Genomic DNA, 18,432 nt, shown 5'->3' with positions numbered 1-18,432 from the left:
TAGCTTATGTCATTTGATGTGCAGAATTCTGAAAATATTTATTGAATACCAAATAATATGAAACTGTAAAGTAGGATATTGACGTATAAAATACAATTGGGTGATTTTGTAGGCAATTTTCTAACAAGCACCCCGATTTGTCAGTGGAGCATTCCAAGATGGCGACGGGTCTGGATGGGGAAATCCGCAAGCTCCGCAAAAAGCTGCGACAAATCGAGAATTTGGAGCGGATGGACCGAGATCTGACCGAAGAAGAGGAAACTAAGGTTTGTCTCACGATTCTAGAGATTTTAAGGGCCTTAAAAATCTACAGAGCTTAAAAACACGCCTTCTCAAGAGGCCAACTCCCCGAGCCCTACGCCAAGGTTGTGCGATCATGTCGCAGTTGTATTTATAAATTCTGGCTATCGTAACGTTTTAACGTCGTCCAAAGAGCTCCAAATTATTCCCAACCCGTCTCCTGAGGTAGCCAGGCTCTGACATCACTTCTAATTACATTTCTGGCGATTTCCACGAAGGGACGTTCATGCATAATTTTCGACTCAATCCATCAAATCAACGACGCTCCTGCGTCCTGGGAAAAATTCATCTTTAAATTTGATTCCGTCAAATGGGAACAAATATAATTCACTTACGTCCCAGCTCTGTATAATATAAAATTTCATGCACGCCAAATTATGATATATCTTAATCTACGTCCGAGACTATAGTTCTGACAAAACCAAAGGTTGCATTCCGATGCTGGCTGTATCATTTGACCTCACCTAACCTAATTTAGTTGTATCCTCATGGGACACGTTATACCTACATCAGCCGTGCCGAGCGCCCCACATCACTGCATATTTATACATTCTCATATGGAGGCCAGCAGTTAAACATTACAGTTGGCATGTAGGCTGGGCTGACTTAGAACTGTAAATATGTGACACATGATAGCAATGAGATCTAGGGTTGGTGAATCATGCAAAATACACGTAAACAACGCATAATTTGTATGTGTTTAGATGCGTGTGCTTATAAGTATAGAACTACAAGGAGAAAGACTCAAGTGACCGTTAATTGGTCACCCTAGAGCAATTCTTAGCTGACGACTACTACATAAATACATGCTGGCGCGGCGCTAAAGATACAAGGAAGAAAGTAACACAACACGCACTTTTAAACTGACGAACTACTGTCTCCTCATACGGGTTAAATATTTGGTTCTGCCCACGCGTTTTCACAAAAAATGCAATTTTCCATAAATCGACCCTAAACTGGTAACCTTGCGTTACAGTTTATGCATTAACCTCCATAGCATGCCAAAACTGGGGGTTTTGGGGGTCTTCAGGGTCTTTGGGAGCTTTTATGTGCTATTTTCTGATTGCATATAGACAACATAGCTGGCCTGGTTGAATTACCCCCGTTTTTACAACTGGGCTAATCAGAAAACAGCTGAAGACCACCCGGTGAAACCCCCAGTTCTATAAGCCTGCTACGGAGGCTACTAGTATTTATGCATGCCTAGTAAGCAGGATGTAACTTATTGATTTGTAAATATCAGGTGTTTCAGGGTGAGTCATCCTAGCATTGCCTCCGGCATTTCATTCATTCAATCACTCACTCAATATTGATCAACCATGAATTCATTCATTCAATCCTGCCACTGGATGTAGGGTTAAAGGTTAAGGTGTAAACAGTTTGTGTATAGACCAGGCTTGAAACATGTTCAGACCTGCCCAGCTGTAGCATGCATATGGGAGGATTTCTGTTGCTGCCCTTACACAAGAAAACTGGCAACTGGATAGACTTTGAAAACTGTCATATGTTTGAAGCAGAACCCTCTACTCTTCATCAGTGACTAATGGAATCTGGGTTAATTGAACAGGTATTTACTGCAGTATCCAAGAACTATAGTTTGAATTAATATGTAAATGAGGTAAGGACAAATTCATGGTTATTATATTGTGTTGGTTGTCTTCAGTCATATGTGAAATATTTAAGTGAAAGTGCCTGAAAGTGAAAGCTGGCTACACTGTGGAAGATGACATTCTGAGGATCCCATCTGTCATTCTGACAATCTGTCAATCACTCTAGATCTGAAAACAAAGGGTTGGTCCATTTGAAAATGTCCATAGGGGTGTTCAGGATTGTCCCTATTTTCCCTCTCACCTGTCCTAGGTGTAATTTTTTCTCACCTAGCCCCTCTTTTTTTCTTTCACCTGTTCCAGGTGTAAATTATACTCTCACCTGTAAATTGTTCTCTTTATCACCTGCCCAGGTGTAAATTTTTCCTCTCACCTGTCCCAGGTGTAATTTTTTACTCTCACCTGTCCCAGGTATAATTTTTTACCTCTCTCTCACCTGTCCCAGATGTAAATTTCTTTCTCTCCTCACCTTCTCACCTCACCTGTGTAATTTTTTCTCTCACCTGAGCTAGATGTAAAATTCTCCTCTCTCCTGTCCCAGGTGTAACTTTTTCTCTCAGGTGTAAAATTTTCCCCCTTTCACCTGTCTTTAGTTTTTTGCTCTCAGGTGTGAATTATTCTTCCTGTCACCTTTCTGAGGTGTTTTTTCTCTCACCCCTCTCACTCATTTCTTATTTTTCCCTCTCACCTGTCCCAGGTATAATTTTTTGCTCTGAGGTGTAAGATTTCCCCTCTCACCTGTGCAGGTATCTAAGAGGTTTGAGATCCGGGAGAAGCTGCACGAGCTGCTGGCCCAGCTGCCCAGGAACAGTGCAGCGAAGGTCAGACGCGAGGAGTCACAGGCCGTGCTGTTCACTTCAGAGAGCTGCAGCAGGTCATCCACAACAGAAACTATCCAGGCTGAAGTCTCCCTGGAGATGAAGAGACAACTGGAGGAGACACAGAATGGAGAAGTGCAGGTGGGGAACTCAAAATCTCCAAGCAGAATTTTTTTGGTGGCTACAAAAGACAGTATCAAATTGACCAGGCAGTATCCAATGGTCAGACTGTATCCGTTGGTGAAGGTTAGACATCCAGGTAATAAGATATGCCAAAAATAGTTACTCAAGCAACTGGAGATGAATTGCTCTTAACCTTGTCGCTTCTGCCCTACCGGTACCATACCCCATCTTCACTACACATTTAGTGCCAAATGGCTACCTTGAAAGGCAGTTAACCTGTACCATGGCATGATACTAACTAGTTTCATCACATTTTTAACTCCCATGACATTTATGGGTTTTCTTAAAAAACTAAGTTAGGAAGGAACTCATCTAGTTTACATCCTGGTACTTTTGCGCTGTCAGACTGAGGGTGAGGCTGGGGGTGATGGTGACCTTGAGGGGACAGCAGCGGACAGCACGACCCAGCCAGCTAAGGCACAGAAGGTCAGCACCCCTGCCGGCGCAGAGGGGGAAACCCCGACAGTAGCAGCTGGACCGTCCTCCTCTCCCACAGAACCAGCAGCCCCCGCACAGAAAACTGGGAAAACTGCAGAAAAAGGTATGGCAGTACTGTGGATACAATACATGCTTTGTGTCAAATAATGTTAATGGGATGTATAAGTGATATACTTTAGCAGGAAAAAATCTACATACTAGAGTTCCTTCCCCGAGGACACAATGTCTAGCCAAGAATGATAATAGCTGACTATATAGTGGCGTTAAATGGCTAGGCTAGCAGACCCAAGATCGAGAGATCGTGGGTTCGATTCCTGGCATTCTTGGCTAGACATTGTGTCCTTTAAAAGGGAAGGCACTTTACATGACTTTCCTCACTCCACCCAGGTGTAAAATGGGTACCTGACTTTGGTAAAAGTCAGTGGATGGAGACGGTGGGATGCTTTTAGGCTCGGTCTTCCAATACCATGCTCGAGACACAGAGGCCCCTACCTTTAGCTTTACCTACCTTTTACATACATGTAATTCCTGTTGTTGTTTGTTACAGAAACCCCCCAGCCGAAGACCCCAGAGGAGAAGAAACAGGCGAGACTACGGCAGATGTGGCGTGGACTGCGCTTCTCTGTCAGTCTCCTCAAGGGTCACGAGGACGTGGTGACCTCCGTCAGTGCCGATGGGTCACTGCTGGTCACAGGCAGGTCAGTGTCCTGTGATAACCTTTAACCTTTGTCATCATTCACAGACAGGTAACCTTTAATCTATGTCAGTGCTGATCACAAACAGGTCAGTGTCCTACAGTAACCTTTAACTTTTGTTTAAACTGGTCACAAGCAGGTCAATGTCCAGTAGTGACCTTTAACCTTTATCAGTAAAGGTCACAGGTAGGTCAGTGTCCTGCAGTAACCTTTAACCTTTGTCACTGCTGTCTCCTGGTAGTTCAGTAATACTCTGTAACCTTTGTCTAACTTCTATAGCTACCATGTTTTATTCAATTTATGACATCTGCAAAAGTTTTGATTGGGGCCTGTTTGGTGATAATTACAGTGTCTAACTATAACACTTGAGTTTCTGTTCCTCTGCAGCCGAGACACGACAGTGAAGGTTTGGGACATGAAGAAGGCGACAGAGAAGCGGAGTCTTGGCGGGCACACGGGGACAGTCACCTCCGTCATCCTACTGTCACCAGACGAGAGCAGGCGCCTCAGTAAGTCTCACCTGACTGTAGAGGCCAGGGATCTCACAAGAACTTTAAACGATGGCCTGCCTGCCTCAGTGCCTAGGCGAGGAGCTGGCCCTTTGCTTCCTGCCATTCCTGAAGTGGGAACTTCAGCTTTTGGCTTTTTTCCAATACAAAATCAAGACCATAATTTTTATTGTAAAGCAGAGTAAAATGTTAGGTTTTAACTTATTGTTGGGAAGAAACAATGTTAACTTATCTGGCTAGCAATACTAGTAGCTGCCACTAATGATTGATTATACCAAGACCATCACAGTGGTAATGAAGATAGGTGCTTTCTAAAGTAAAGGGATAGGACTATTTTTATTTGTTTTGAGGTTTGGAATGATTTTAACACGTCAACAATGTTTTTTTCTTCCATATTTGCAGGTCTCCTGTATGATCTGTTCTCTGATTGGTCAGAGAAGGACAGGCTGGTGATCAGCGGCTCGACGGACTGTTCCATCCGACTCTGGTCCATCGGACGAGGTAAGGATCTGTGTAATGTAGCCAGCTGCCGCCGCTCCGCGTGCCTACGAAGCTGGTGTGTTATGCCAAAAGGCAGTTATACCAGCTATACAGATACAGATACAGAAGGATTGACAGGAAGGTCAAATGGTTTCTTCTGTACGTGTGTGTGTGTCTGTGTATGTAACATGTACGTGTGTGTGTGTGGATGTGTGTGCGTATGTGCGCGTGTGTGGACGTGTGTGTTTCTGTGTGTGTGTGTGTGTGCTTCTGTGCGTGTGTGTGTGTTTCTGTGTGTGTGTATGTGTGTGCACGTGTGTGTGCATGTATGTGTGTAGGTTTGTATTGTTGGAGACTTACTCTATCCTGTATCATGTTCCCCAGGTTGTGACTTCAGGTCCATCTACACCTACAGCTCTGTGCAGAGTCTGTGCTACTCTGAGGAGGAAGGACTCATCATCTCAGGGTCAGGTAAGGACACGTACATACATACATACATATACATCAGGTAAGGACACACCTTATGATATTATAAGGTACATGTAAGGACACAGGCCTTATACAGCCATTAATAGAAGTTTGACTCTTGTAGGAGCTTAATTTTTTTTTATGGACTCTTTTCTAAAAACTTTCAGTTTGACTTCCCACATTATCTCCTTTATTTGGATCCACATTTAGCTTTAGTATTTAGCTTAGCTATTCTTCCACTGGTCCATTACATAATACAATACAACAATATTAATAATACATTCCTCACTTTGTGGTTAGATGTACAATATTTAATGTGTGTTGGACTCTTGTGTTGCAGATGGGGGGAAGATTCAGGTCTGGGACTCGGAGACCAGAAGTAACATCCAGTCCATTCGGGGACACAACACATCTGTCACCTGTCTACAGGTAAACAAACAAACAAACAAACAACACATCTGTGACCTGTCTACAGATGGGAGGGTCTTAAAAATGAACAAACAACATCTGACGAGTTCACATACATATATAATAATATATATATAAGGATGACATTCCATCTATAGTTTAACTTTTAGAATGTTGTGTTGGAAAAGATATTGTCTGCAATGGGCAAAATGCTGATGCAACATCAACCAAACATCCGACAGAAAGTTTTGTGCAGGAGCAGCTGCAGTGTTCTTGCCAGCTTGAAATTTTTTCCTGTCTTCTTAATTTTGATTGATGCGCGACAATCCTGAAGCAGAGGCAAATTTCTGTCCATCCTGAACAGTGAAATTCTCCCAAATGACAAAAAGACAGACACTTGCTAGAACAAGAATGCACATAACGTTCTGCAAAAGTGCTTGTACATGTGAGTATTTTTAGTTATTTTACTGTGTTGCAGGTTGAGGGAACACACGTGGTCAGTGTCTGTGAGGAAGGCGTGGTGAAGGTTTGGGAGATCCGCGACCAGAACCTGCACGTGGTGTACGTGAACGAGAGTGTGAAGTGCGACCCGCCCGGCCCGCTCAAGGCCAGGCCCATCCTATCACTGGCCTACGCCAACAACAAGATTTACTACGGCGACGACGGAACCAACATTAAAGTCCTGGACTGGAAGTCCGGTAGGTATCGTGTTAGCCTCCATAGCAGGCTTATAGAGCTGGGGGTTTGGTGGTCTTCGGCTGTTTTCTGATGCGCCCAGTTCTAAAAACGGTGGTAATTCAACCAGGCCGGCTATGTTGTCTATATGCAATCAGAAAATAGCACATAAAAGCTCCCAAAGACCACCAAAACCCCCAGTTTTTGGCATGCTATGGAGGCTAGTTTCCTGTGGTCAATTTTGATGAAATATCAAGCCTTTATTTCTAAATTATAAAGTGACCTCTTAATGGAAAAAAATAATGGTCACTATAGACAGGATTCTTTATGCTTGTGTAGTTGGGAAAAGTAATCTTAGGGGACCACCAAAAAGTGGCCACATTACCCACTGGCAGGTATTAGTCTGTAGTTCTTATAATGATAGCCACTAGTACAAAATTAGTACAAGTTTGATTGTACTCATCTAACATGTCAATTCTTTGTTAAATCGATATGTTATAAGCCTACTGTACAGCAACCCTCTCACTGCTCACTAGCTCTGTTGTAACGTGTGTTTTACAGGAACAGTACAGAAGCTGCCTAACCACCTGCGAGGGTTCGGGTCCACAGACAGCATGGTGGCTGTGGAGGGAACACTGCTGGTCAGCTCCGGGTACGATCTGGACACCGGCATCGGATATCTCAATGGTACGGATAAAATTTGTAGTATCAAAACACAATTGGATATGTGAACGCAAAAAAAAAGTCATGACCCAATCGTCTTAAACATGTAGCATGACCCGTATGACCTTAAAATTACTCTTAGTGGGACCTGTTTGTCACTGACATGACCTGTCTGACCTTTGCATGACCTATATGACCTTGACATGACCTGTTTGACCTTAGTGTGACCTAATGACCTTGAAATATCTGTGACCTTGACAAACCTGTGACCCTGACCTGTATGACCATGACATAACCTGTATGACCTTGACCTGACCTGTATGACCTTGACCTGACCTGTATGACCTTGACCCCCAGTGCGCAGCCTGCCCAGTGGCGAGTACCTGGCTTCCCTGTGTGATGACGAGGCGGGGAGACTGACCTGTGTGGCGCACACGAAAGTCACCAACCGGCATCGCTTCGTCACAGGAGGGAGCGAACTGTTGGTCTGGGACCAGGCACTACCGACTGAGAGGTATAAGTTGTTTCCAGAGGCTCTTCAGGTATCCTTAGTGGTTCCCACTTCCTCCAGGAAGTCTTCCCATGCAAAAACCTTCCACATGAATGTCTCCTGTCCATGTTGTTGTTGCAAAGAGGTGATTGCTGCTTGTGTTATTTGGGGGTACAGTAGTTATGATTCATGATGATAATGAATGACTTCCTGCTGTTACTCCAGAGAGGTGATAGCTGCACACTACGAGGAGACGTTTGCTGGGCCGGTGGAACACTCCGAGGATGAGAGCGACGAGGAAGAGGACGGGAGGGACGACATCGAGACCGGGCGGCGGAGGCGCAGAAGCAGCGCCCAGCTCGCACAGGACGCTTCCTGGTGCACCGTCATGTGATCTGCAGCCAATAGGGATGCTTCCTGGTGGACGGTCATGTGATCCACAGCCAATCAGGACATGTCCTGGTGCAGGTCATGTGATCCACAGCCAATCAGAATGCATCCTCTTGCACGGTCACTTGATCCGCAACCAATCAGGACACATCCTGGTGCACGGCCACGTGATCCACAGCCAATCAGGATGTGTCCTGTTGGACGGTCATGTGATCAACAGCCAATCAGTTTGCATCCTGCTTTGTGAACACATGATCCAATCAGGAAGGTTCCTGGTTTGTGAACATGTGATCCACAGCCAATCAGGGGTCTCAGAATGAAATCCTGTGGATTCCGTTTTTGCTCTACAAGACAAAAAAAATCTTCAATGTTCAACTCATTTGTCTCTGCTGGAATGACTAGACTGTACTTGAGACTAAGCAGAGATACCTGCAGTCTAGCTGAATAGTTCTTCACTACTTTTTGCTGTTTTAGACTATTTGACAAGTTGATCAAGGAGCTAGCTTAGTCCTAAAAGCCCCAAGCTCCAAAAATAGGAGTGGACAAAAAGCAGATAATATGCAAGCAATTCAATATAATCGAGTCTTTTGTACATTACTGTATTATAACTTGTCACAATATCTCTGATGCAATTTTTTAGCTGTATGCTTTTGTGAGAAAATTAATGAAGTTTTGGGGCAGCTTAGTCTTTTGTACAGTACTGTAAGATCCTATAACAGCATCGAAAGTCTGTTTAAGTTAACGTTGCTGTAAAGCTGACTTTATGTTTTAATGATGTTTTATCGATTTATACGATAAGAGAGTGATAGTAAGAGATGTTTGTATGTCTGGTACGTACGAGTAATGTGCTTGTGGGTGCTTTTGGAGAAGTCCAAATTCTTATTTCAAATTTCAACGTGCTTCATAATGACTTCAACCAACACGTAAACGTTAAAGATAATGTTTTATTGTGGGAATATCAGCTGTGACAGAACCATGCAACAAGAATCTATGGCAACCTTTTTTGTCAAGACAGCAGAAATTTTGTACGAGTGCAAAGTTTAACTGTAATGCATGACTGTCCTCAGTATTTGCAGACGTACCCTTTCACATGACGTATGTGACATAGGGCCCTTTCGAACATGGAACTGGGACCTACTGACCCACACAGTAATTAATGTGCAAATTGGGATTCGAACCACAGACCTTTTGATCCAAAACTGGGAATGTTGATAAATTATGAAATGCTCTCAGGGTTTGGTCTGTTTCTAAGGATAAAGATTGCCAACACGTTGAGACAAAGACTTGTCATAAGGGTAAAGGTTCAGACAGTCAGACCTTTTCAAGAAATGTCATGTTTTGAGACAGTCATTGAGAAGTCAAGAAACTCGCTGCCTTGCACATTGTATATGTATCGGATGCAAAAGTAATTAACTATAAAAAGGAACCAGCTAATGCATAATCTCCAAGCAGATCTTTCGGTTGGGTGGCTAAAGACCGTATCCATTGGCCATCCTGTATCCATTTCCCATACGGTGGCTAATGGACACTCCTCTGGCCAATGGATACGGTCTTGCCACCGAAAGATCGCTTGGAGATTACTAATGCAGGCGAAAATGATACATTTTTTATTTGACTACAACGATCGCTGCTATGTGTTGTACATATATGCAATATGCATGCAGCAGCTCCAGTACTTCCAGTTTGCAAAATAGTCTGCAAAATGTTGATGCAATTTTAGGGTAAGGGGGGAAATCGTTTATCCAAGAATGTGGAAAGATTAATAGTAAGAATGCTACTGTGCTAAGCTATTTATGATTGTGATGAATTCTATTTAATCAGAATTAAGTTGTTTTTTGAGACTTTATAACTGTTACAGTAGTTGACTTTGCTTCTAGAATGCAATGTTTTTACAGTTGAACAGAATTTTTGCACAGAGGTATCCTTGATGCCCAGTGCAGTTATACATAGTCGAGAACGTAGTAGAATGAATGCAGGACAGTCTTACTAAACTTAAAACTTCTCCAGGTTGTGAGCTGACTTAAAACTTCTCCAGGTTGTGAGCTATGTGTGGATATAATATAAGTCAGATTCAGGAATGCAGAGAGCAAAATGTCGAGAGCTACATACTAGTTTTACCTCATGTCCGTCAATTGGGCTAGGGAGAAATTTTCTTGACTTTTAATAAAGCTCTGCATTTAAGAGTTAAGTGAAATTTAAGTATCAATAATGTAGCCTGGTTACCAAACCTATTTAAGCTGCCATGTTTCTTCTGTCCTCTTTGCAAATAGGTCCTATTTGCAAAGAGGAGGAAAGAGACTTGGCAGCTGAAATAGGTTTGGCAACCAGGCTATCAAAAATGGTACAGAACAGAGACAAAACAGGCAATGTCCAATGTATTCTGCCAGTTACCAAGACTCAACGGCTGCCCGTAGTTGATGATAATTAATGATAAATACTCTTATCAGTAGTGAGATGCCTTGAGAAAAACCATGGCAGTCTTCATAGATTGCATTTCCCTGCCTCGGTAACTATGAGCTGTTTTGTAGATTGTATATTTGCCCGAGCTTCCACCTATACCATAGCACAGTGGTACGTGTTGTGACTTCGTGCAATACTCTCCATGTATCCATGAACTCGTGTGTATATCATGTAATGTGTGTGTCTGAGCTTGTCTCCTGATTAAAGAAACACATTGTTACATTTCTGAGATTAAATGCCTCTTCTGTGACGTAAGATTGGACATAAAACAACACAATCATTAGGAAGAAAACGTTCCTCCAAGCCCCGTGTTTTGTAGCCTGTGGAGATAACTTTTATACCATTTGATCGTAGCGACTTCGCACAGGCTTTGGGAGCGGCAAACTGTTATCTCCTGCTGACCAAACTCCCTTGGCATGTTAGCTCTCTGTTTGGCTAATTTCTACTCTTACCAGCCGCCTCCAGAAGCCTGGTAGAGGCTACATGTCTTCATGTTGTTCTCTTGCTAGATTTTGTGTCTTGGAACGAAGGAAATAAATCCTAGGCTGAGTACCCTACATCTTAACACCAGAAACCTAAGGGTAACACACATGGAGAAAAGACCACAAAGACAAAGGTATCGTTAATGGCTGTCACTTTATTCCAACATTCGCTGTGATTCACACATCTCTGGTTCCTGTCTCCAAAACGTACAGATTTCAGTACAAAAATATATAGTCAGCATCAACCCTACCAGTCACCTGCCTACTGTACAGGTGTAGGCGTTGCACACCTGCCTACCACACGTGCCTACAGGTGAGGCCTGCCATTCCGCAGTCACACGTTACCTGTGCGTGTACGTCTTGCCACGTCGTTTCGTCGCTTCCCGGAGCCGGGTGATCTCCCAACCTATAAAGGCAAAACTTTGGAGATGAAAAGTTAGACAACAGTCGTGCCTTGTTCAGCTGACACTCAGCCACGCATGCAGCGAAAACCGGACCAGTCTGCAGACAATCACCCAGGTAACGCAAAACCTACACATTCTTGCCTCAGTCTGCGTACGTGCGCTCATGTTCTACTCTTCCAGTCGTAACACATTTTCTCTTCTGTCAGCATCCTGTTTTGTTTTCTTTCTTTCTTTTCATTCAGCGGTCTGGTGTACACGAATCACTCATGCGTGCGTTCTGGTGTGTTGCAAACTTTTCTCGCTGTCATAACACGCACGGTCTTCTTCAGTCGTAGATTTTGGTGTCAATCGCTCATCACTTGTGCGTCAAGTTTCCTATAGAAGTGTCCACTTGGGCGGACAAACGTACTCTCGCTCCACTCATCAGCCTCTTGCTCAACGTAACATAGACAGCCAGTCTACACGGTCTACACTGATCAATCATGGCGTCACTCTCTCTCTCACTGTGGAGCAGTTCACGGAGAATATCACTCAGTCTCTCTCATCCCAGCTTTCCAACATGAACTTGCAGCGTCTACTAGTGTATACTCATCACCATACAATCTATACATCTAACATACATGTGCATGTATATTATATATATATATATACAGCTGCTATAAGTAAGACATCTAGAAAACTAACAATCTGATGGAAATATTCTCACATCATACAAGTGCTCTCAGAACATGCAGTAATGTTCACTTAGCCTTTTTAAGGGAGAGGGGACAGCAATTTTCACATTGATTTATACGACAAAAGGTATACCACAGTCAACATATCCGCACATCACACGTTCTAGGTTTGACATGCAACCTTATAGAATAGTTTTTTCACAGGAAATATTTCAAATTGAAACCATCCAGAATCATACAGCATCAGTAGAACACATCCTGACATCACACAACTTCTATCCGTTTATAATTAATTACAAGTTATCCAGTAGAGATTTTGTGAATACCAAAAGCTTTGCCAAAAAAAATTCCTAACACTACAATATTCTTTTTCAAAGCAGAACATATCCTCAGATCACACAAGCTCACAACATACTGCTTCATACAATAGTTCTGCTTTTCAGGGGAGATATCTTACGTATATAAACAGGAGTTTGGAGCAAACTTCCTGGCCACCATTCAGACTTCACACTGAACCTGTAGGTGTTAAATGGAGACTTCCATCTGATTTACACACTAAGACAAAAACCTGATGTATGAAAACTGCGTATGCACGTGTTCAAGTACTTAGTATTGCATACGCCAAATTTTTCGTGCGTGTAAATCAGGTTGTTTTCGCAAGATCGTGCATCAAGTTTGTATGTTACCTTGAGGGCTGGTGTACAATCTAAATGCACGTTCTTGCTCTATGCCAAAGTAGCTTGATTCACACCCAGAAAAAATTTGATGCACACAGTTTCCGTGCACTTGCACATACATGTGTAGTTTTTATACTGTCAGGTTTTTGCCAGCAAATCGGGTCTTTGGAACCACAAAGGGCCGGCCACTTCTCACAGACGTCACCTCAGACAGGCATTCCTATGGTAACATGCTATTTCCATGGTAACGTGTCATTTCCATGGAAACATACCAACCAGGCAGCACCTTACCTGGGCCAGGTTGTGACCAGAAGAAATTTGTTCAACTGTTTGTGACGAAACAGACAACACAAAGCAACGTGTGGAGCACAAGAACATACCACTCTCACATGGGGGACACCAGCACATTCCACTTTCACATGGGGGACACCAGGACTACACAATATGTAGGCAACATACACAACAATGCCCATGAAAAAAATGAGCTGATCTCGGTACAATAAGACTTTCTACGTCTTACTACGTTTCTACTTGCAGGAGCAGCACATTGCAGAAAAATGTGCAATTTAACGAAAAGAAAAAAACTGTGACAATTTCCCGACTTCATCCTCACCAAACAAAAAAGGAAGCTTTCATTCCATGCAAGACATTCCTCCAACTTTCCTCCCTCTCAGATAGAAGAACCTTGATTTTTACATGAATGGAAAATTGCCCTCTGTACAAAACCCCTTCCTACACCCCCCACCACACAACTCAACTCACATCCCCCACCCGGACGGGCCGTCCTTCATACCCCCCTGTTGGTACCCGTACCCTGTACCCCCCTGCGTAGTCCCCATCCCCCCACTCGCCCCCTCCCCACTCTGGCTCCCCCCTCCCCACCCGATGCTCGTGTACCCGCTCGCACCCCCCTGGTTCCCATAACCCCCCTGCGACGAATCCCCCATCTGGCTTTTCTGATTGCTGCCCTGCTGCGGCCCCTGACCTTGACCCTGCTGCTGCTGACCTTGACCCTGGTTGGCTAGCATTCCCATCATGCCCCAGCTCTGTCCGAGCGCGGCCTGCGCGGCGGCCACCATGGCAGGGTTAATCTGAAACCCTCCAATGGATGCCGCCAGAGCACCTAGGTTATTCGGGATCCCCTGCTGATTCCCTCCCATGTTGTTCGGGCTGTTCCCCTTAAAGTTACCCCCCATCTGGTTAAACCCAACCTGGTTGGGCTGGTTCTGGTACCCAAACTGGTTGCCGAACTGGTTCCCAAACTGGTTGTAGCCCTGGCTTTGTTGCCCGCGGTTCTGGCGGCCGCCGGACTGGCCGAAGTTTCCCTGGTTCTGCATCATCTGCTGCTGGTAGTGCTTGGGCTCCGCGTTGCTGACGTGGACGCTTGCGCCCTTGATGATGTGGTCCTCCCCGCACAGGCTCTGCGCGATCTCCCCGTCCTGGAACGTCACGAAGGCGAAGGCTCGGAAGGGTTTGGGGATGAAGACGTCGGTGACTTCGCCAAACTGTGCGAAGTAGCTGCGCAGGTCCTCGGCGGACATATCTTCTGTGCAACGGCCAATGAACACCTTCCTCGACAGCAGTGCGTTCATGTTCACCCCCTCATCCTGGTGGGGAGAAGGAAGTATGGTTAGAACTGAAGACAAATGCAATCTCAGGGATACCATGTAAAAAGATGGGACCAAAGGCCACACCTTTGGGATACGGGTTACATGGAATCTCACACCTTTTGCCCAAAACATTTACCATAGAATTTCCATCACACCAGAATGCTTCTATGATATACATGAAAGTAAGTTATAGTTCAGAGTTTGGCAAAGTATTGACTTTGAACGGCTAGGACTTTGAGTATAGGACTATGACTCTGTTTTGACGCATCAGACTTTTATGTTTACTGTATGTTATCTTACTGTATGTAACAATGTCTTGTGTAATTTTGCTGGGCCCCCTTGGAAAACAGCTAATGTAAGCTGAATGGGGCTACCCAGCCGTCCTAAGATGAAATAAATAAATAAACATAGGTTCTATAAGATGTAAGATTGATTGAGAGTCTGTTTAACTCCTCTCCTGTCAGTCACCTCGAAGTCGCCGACCTTGGAGTGCGGAATCTTGACGTCGCACCATCGGCCGTCGATCATGTGACGCTGGGTCATGACCTTCAGCTGTACCTCGTACTCCGCAAACCGGACAAAACCGAACCCCTTCGAGTTTCCCGTCTTCGGGTCTTTCTTTATCTGCAAAGCAAACGTAAAGAAAAGTTAACAAGGCTCGAAATACTCGATTAGAGTAATGTAGGCAGCTGCTGCTGCCTGCACCACAGGCTTTACAGATACTTATTTCTGCAATTCTGCACTGGTGCAGGTAGGTCTAAGGATTGAAAATTACCTGCACCAGACAAATTTTACCTGCACTGCTCAGAACTAAAACAGTTGATCTATAGTCATTTTGTACAGCAAATAAAAATAAACATACACCTAGTATATGTGCATCTTAAGGTGCAGCTATCTAGTTAGTCTAAGTTAGACATAGATGTAACTACAGGGCTGAGTGAGAAAATCTTTGTGTGTTTTGTACCTGGACCATGAGCACCTCCCCATATTGCTCCATGTACTCCCTCAGTTCCTGTTCGGTGGTTTTCCAGGGCAGACCCAGCTATAGCTACAGTATCTACAGTAAGTTAGAATCTAACATTGATAGATGAACTGTGTGAGAAGACTTGTGAGAACTGTGTGTTTGTACCTGGACCATGAGAACCTCCCCATACTGCTCCATGTACTCCCTCAGTTCCTGTTCGGTGGTTTTCCAGGGCAGACCCAGCACAATCAGGTCGCTGCACTTCAGTTTCTCCCGCGGCCGTTTCACCAGGTTGTTCTCTGGACTCTCGTCGATCTTTCTCTTGTTGTCTGTTAAGAACAAACAATGTTTAAAAAATAGTTTTATCAGGTTGGTGCAGTATAGGATGAACTGGGACGAAGGGGGGGTACAAAATGATTTAAAGCAAAGCTGGATATCAGTCTGGTACCTTTAGAGAGGACCATGAACTGAACAAGTTTGAACTACAAGTTACAAACTAGTAAGGCTGGATCCTAGTTTGTCTAATCTTTATGGAGGTACACTTAACTAAAAATTAGCAAGGTGGACCTCATGTGTGTTATCTAAAACTGAGTACAGTCCAGTCTGAACAAAAGATTGACAAGACTGGTTTAGAGTTTGTTTTACTTTAGCGAAAAGCATGATGAATGTTAAGAAGATAATATACTAGATCTCAGTTTAACCTTTAGGGAAGACAACAATGAAGAGATGTGATCCCCAGACCCCCTCTGGTGGATGGAGAATCCCATCTACCAGGCGGATGCCCCGCATGGTCTGCGTCTCCGGGTTGCGGAACTTGAGTCCGCATGCGCAACCACAACTTTAAAACTTAAGATTTATACCTTGATACCTTGATAAAACTTAAGATTTATACCTTGATACCTTGATGCCTTTATAACTTAAGCATAGTCTGTTTACCTTTGGGGAAGACGACAATAAAGAGATGTGATCCCCAGACCCCCTCAGGTGGGTGCAGAATCCCGTCCACCAGGCGAATCCCTCTCATCGTCTGCGTCTCCGGGTTGCGGAACTTGAGTCCGCAGGCACCGGGAAACTGCGCCATGATAGTGGACAGGAGCATCGTGCCGTCGTCTTCCGTCGGGAGCTCGATGGGCTCGTCGTTCTCATCGTCTGTCACGCGTACGTACTGCATACTGATTTGTTGATGTGGCTAGGGTTCAACTGAGGACACAAGCAAGAGTTTTAGCCTTTTTTTTAGCTTTCGTCTGCTTCCCACGATATGCTTTCGGCCGGTAGCGGTTACTGTTAGAAATATGCATCTGCAGTCTTCAATTGCAGACATTTTCAACATAATTTTTTTGAAGAAGAAAAATTAAGCAACCTGCAGTTTTGCATCTGAAAAAAATTTGATGGTGTTGTGTTTACTACTGACTCTATAATATACGTTTTTCAAATTGCATGTAAAACATTTGCCAACATGCAATTTTCTATATGCCTCGGGTTTAGATCCGGACTTTTAAGTGTGTATTTTGCAGAAATCCAACACATGTACAGTCAGCACCACTTCTCAAAAAATTATATCACCCCCCCCCCCAAAAAAAAGGACTTCATCCGTATATAGTTTAGTGAATCCCTTTTTTAAACCACTTAATTACAAGCACCTATGCGTACTAAGTTATGTCCACTTCGACTTTCGCGGTATTCATTTTACTAACTTTTTAGCTAGAAAATCCCCGGACACGAGATTCCGATCTCATGACCTCATGTGCCCTGTGCATGTCCCAGATCAGAGCATAATTTTATCCCGAAAGAACAAGGTTTCAAAACCTTACAAACGCCACATACTAACAGTTTATAGTTCTCCTACACCTTTAGAAACTGTTCTCAAAGCTTAGGGATCACAGCTTCTTTCCTGGGCGCTAAAAATAAGTCCAGAACTTTGTAGAAAAATTTCGACCCACCTTTTTGTCCAATATGGCGGCAAATACTAGCGAGGCAAGCGGACTGTTCCATATTGCATAATAATAAAGGAGACAAGATTTTAGCAACGTATTTATTTAGTATAAGTATCTAAATTTTATGTATATTTAATACATATAACGATATATATTACTGTTTATCCTTTGTGAAACAAAAATATATTCAAGTTGATATTGCTACATATAGATGTTTATTTATATAAAAAAACACTTTTACCCCTATGGCAAGGTAGACTGCCCGACCTAGATGTCTCTATCTAATGCCCTACCCCGCATGCGTAATCCCCTAGATTGGCGCTCTCATGTCCAGGGCACTGCTTGGACTAGTGATTAAAAATCATACAACATACATGTATATATAGTTATAGAGAGTAATTTTTTATTAAGAATGCGAGAAAAAATGTGATAGTTTGTTTTTTTAACAATTGATTCAATCAGACATAGGTGTAGTTATCTATGAGACAAAAGAGATCCTGGGCACGAGTTGGTCAAAGGTTACATGAGGTCATTCGTTCCTAGGCGGAACCAAGGCGTGAGGCAAGGAAATTATCCACGCTCTGTCGGGTGTGTTTACGGGCCTCAAAAACTAACGGGACCGCGCTACAAGGTAAGGAAGGAAAGCCAGCATTGAACCTAATGTCAAGTATTTCGCTGCAGCTGTTTTAATCTTGTTGTTGTTGACTTGTCCTAGTTCTTGCATGGTTCTTGTCATGAAGGCCCGCCCCCTCCCTTCCCCTGCCTTACCACTAAACAAATGTTTCAACAAAAATTAACCTAAGTACTAGTACATAGGGCAGGGCAGGGTACAGAACAATGTTGTATTTTGCACAACGAAGGAGGTTATACTATATAGAGAAACCAAGATGCAACTACATATTGTTAACTTAAGGGTCTGCATGGGGGGTATGAAGATAAATGTCCTTGCTTGTAGGAAGGCGGCAAAGCTAAACAGAACTAGTATTCCTATATGGTCACAGCGCTAGAGGTTGGTATCTCATTTGTAAAACTACACCGACACAATCAGTCATTCCGTCATGCATGACTGTAAATGGGCATCCATCTAAAGTTCGACTATGTGT

General features: G+C 43.6%; 2 protein-coding genes across 2 annotated transcripts; one reads left to right on the top strand and one right to left on the bottom strand.

Annotated features, from left to right (window-relative positions):
* The first annotated feature begins 149 nt into the window (after window positions 1-149).
* On the top strand, window positions 150-9,554 carry LOC109487540 (lissencephaly-1 homolog). Its single transcript, XM_019791554.1, is given in 14 exon segments — window positions 150-266; window positions 2,654-2,866; window positions 3,254-3,449; window positions 3,894-4,044; window positions 4,429-4,550; window positions 4,953-5,051; window positions 5,415-5,501; window positions 5,839-5,927; window positions 6,385-6,604; window positions 7,143-7,268; window positions 7,602-7,758; window positions 7,960-8,112; window positions 8,178-8,197; window positions 8,200-9,554. Coding segments are annotated over 14 exon segments (1,986 nt in total). The 5' UTR covers window positions 150-158; the 3' UTR covers window positions 8,445-9,554.
* Window positions 9,555-13,072: 3,518 nt separating this feature from the next.
* LOC109487512 (TAR DNA-binding protein 43-like) lies at window positions 13,073-16,572 on the bottom strand. Its single transcript, XM_019791513.1, has 4 exons — window positions 16,332-16,572; window positions 15,561-15,724; window positions 14,900-15,055; window positions 13,073-14,428 (listed from the first exon to the last, which is right to left on the bottom strand). Exons 1-4 carry the CDS (start codon window positions 16,564-16,566, stop codon window positions 13,580-13,582), a joined length of 1,404 nt encoding a protein of 467 aa, XP_019647072.1. The 5' UTR covers window positions 16,567-16,572; the 3' UTR covers window positions 13,073-13,579.
* Window positions 16,573-18,432: the final 1,860 nt, after the last annotated feature.

The sequence above is a fragment of the Branchiostoma belcheri genome, unplaced genomic scaffold (genome assembly GCF_001625305.1).
Source record: "Branchiostoma belcheri isolate BF01 breed outbred unplaced genomic scaffold, Haploidv18h27 scaffold89, whole genome shotgun sequence".
Classification (NCBI taxonomy): domain Eukaryota; kingdom Metazoa; phylum Chordata; class Leptocardii; order Amphioxiformes; family Branchiostomatidae; genus Branchiostoma; species Branchiostoma belcheri.
This window is presented reverse-complemented; position numbering and strand designations above follow the sequence as displayed.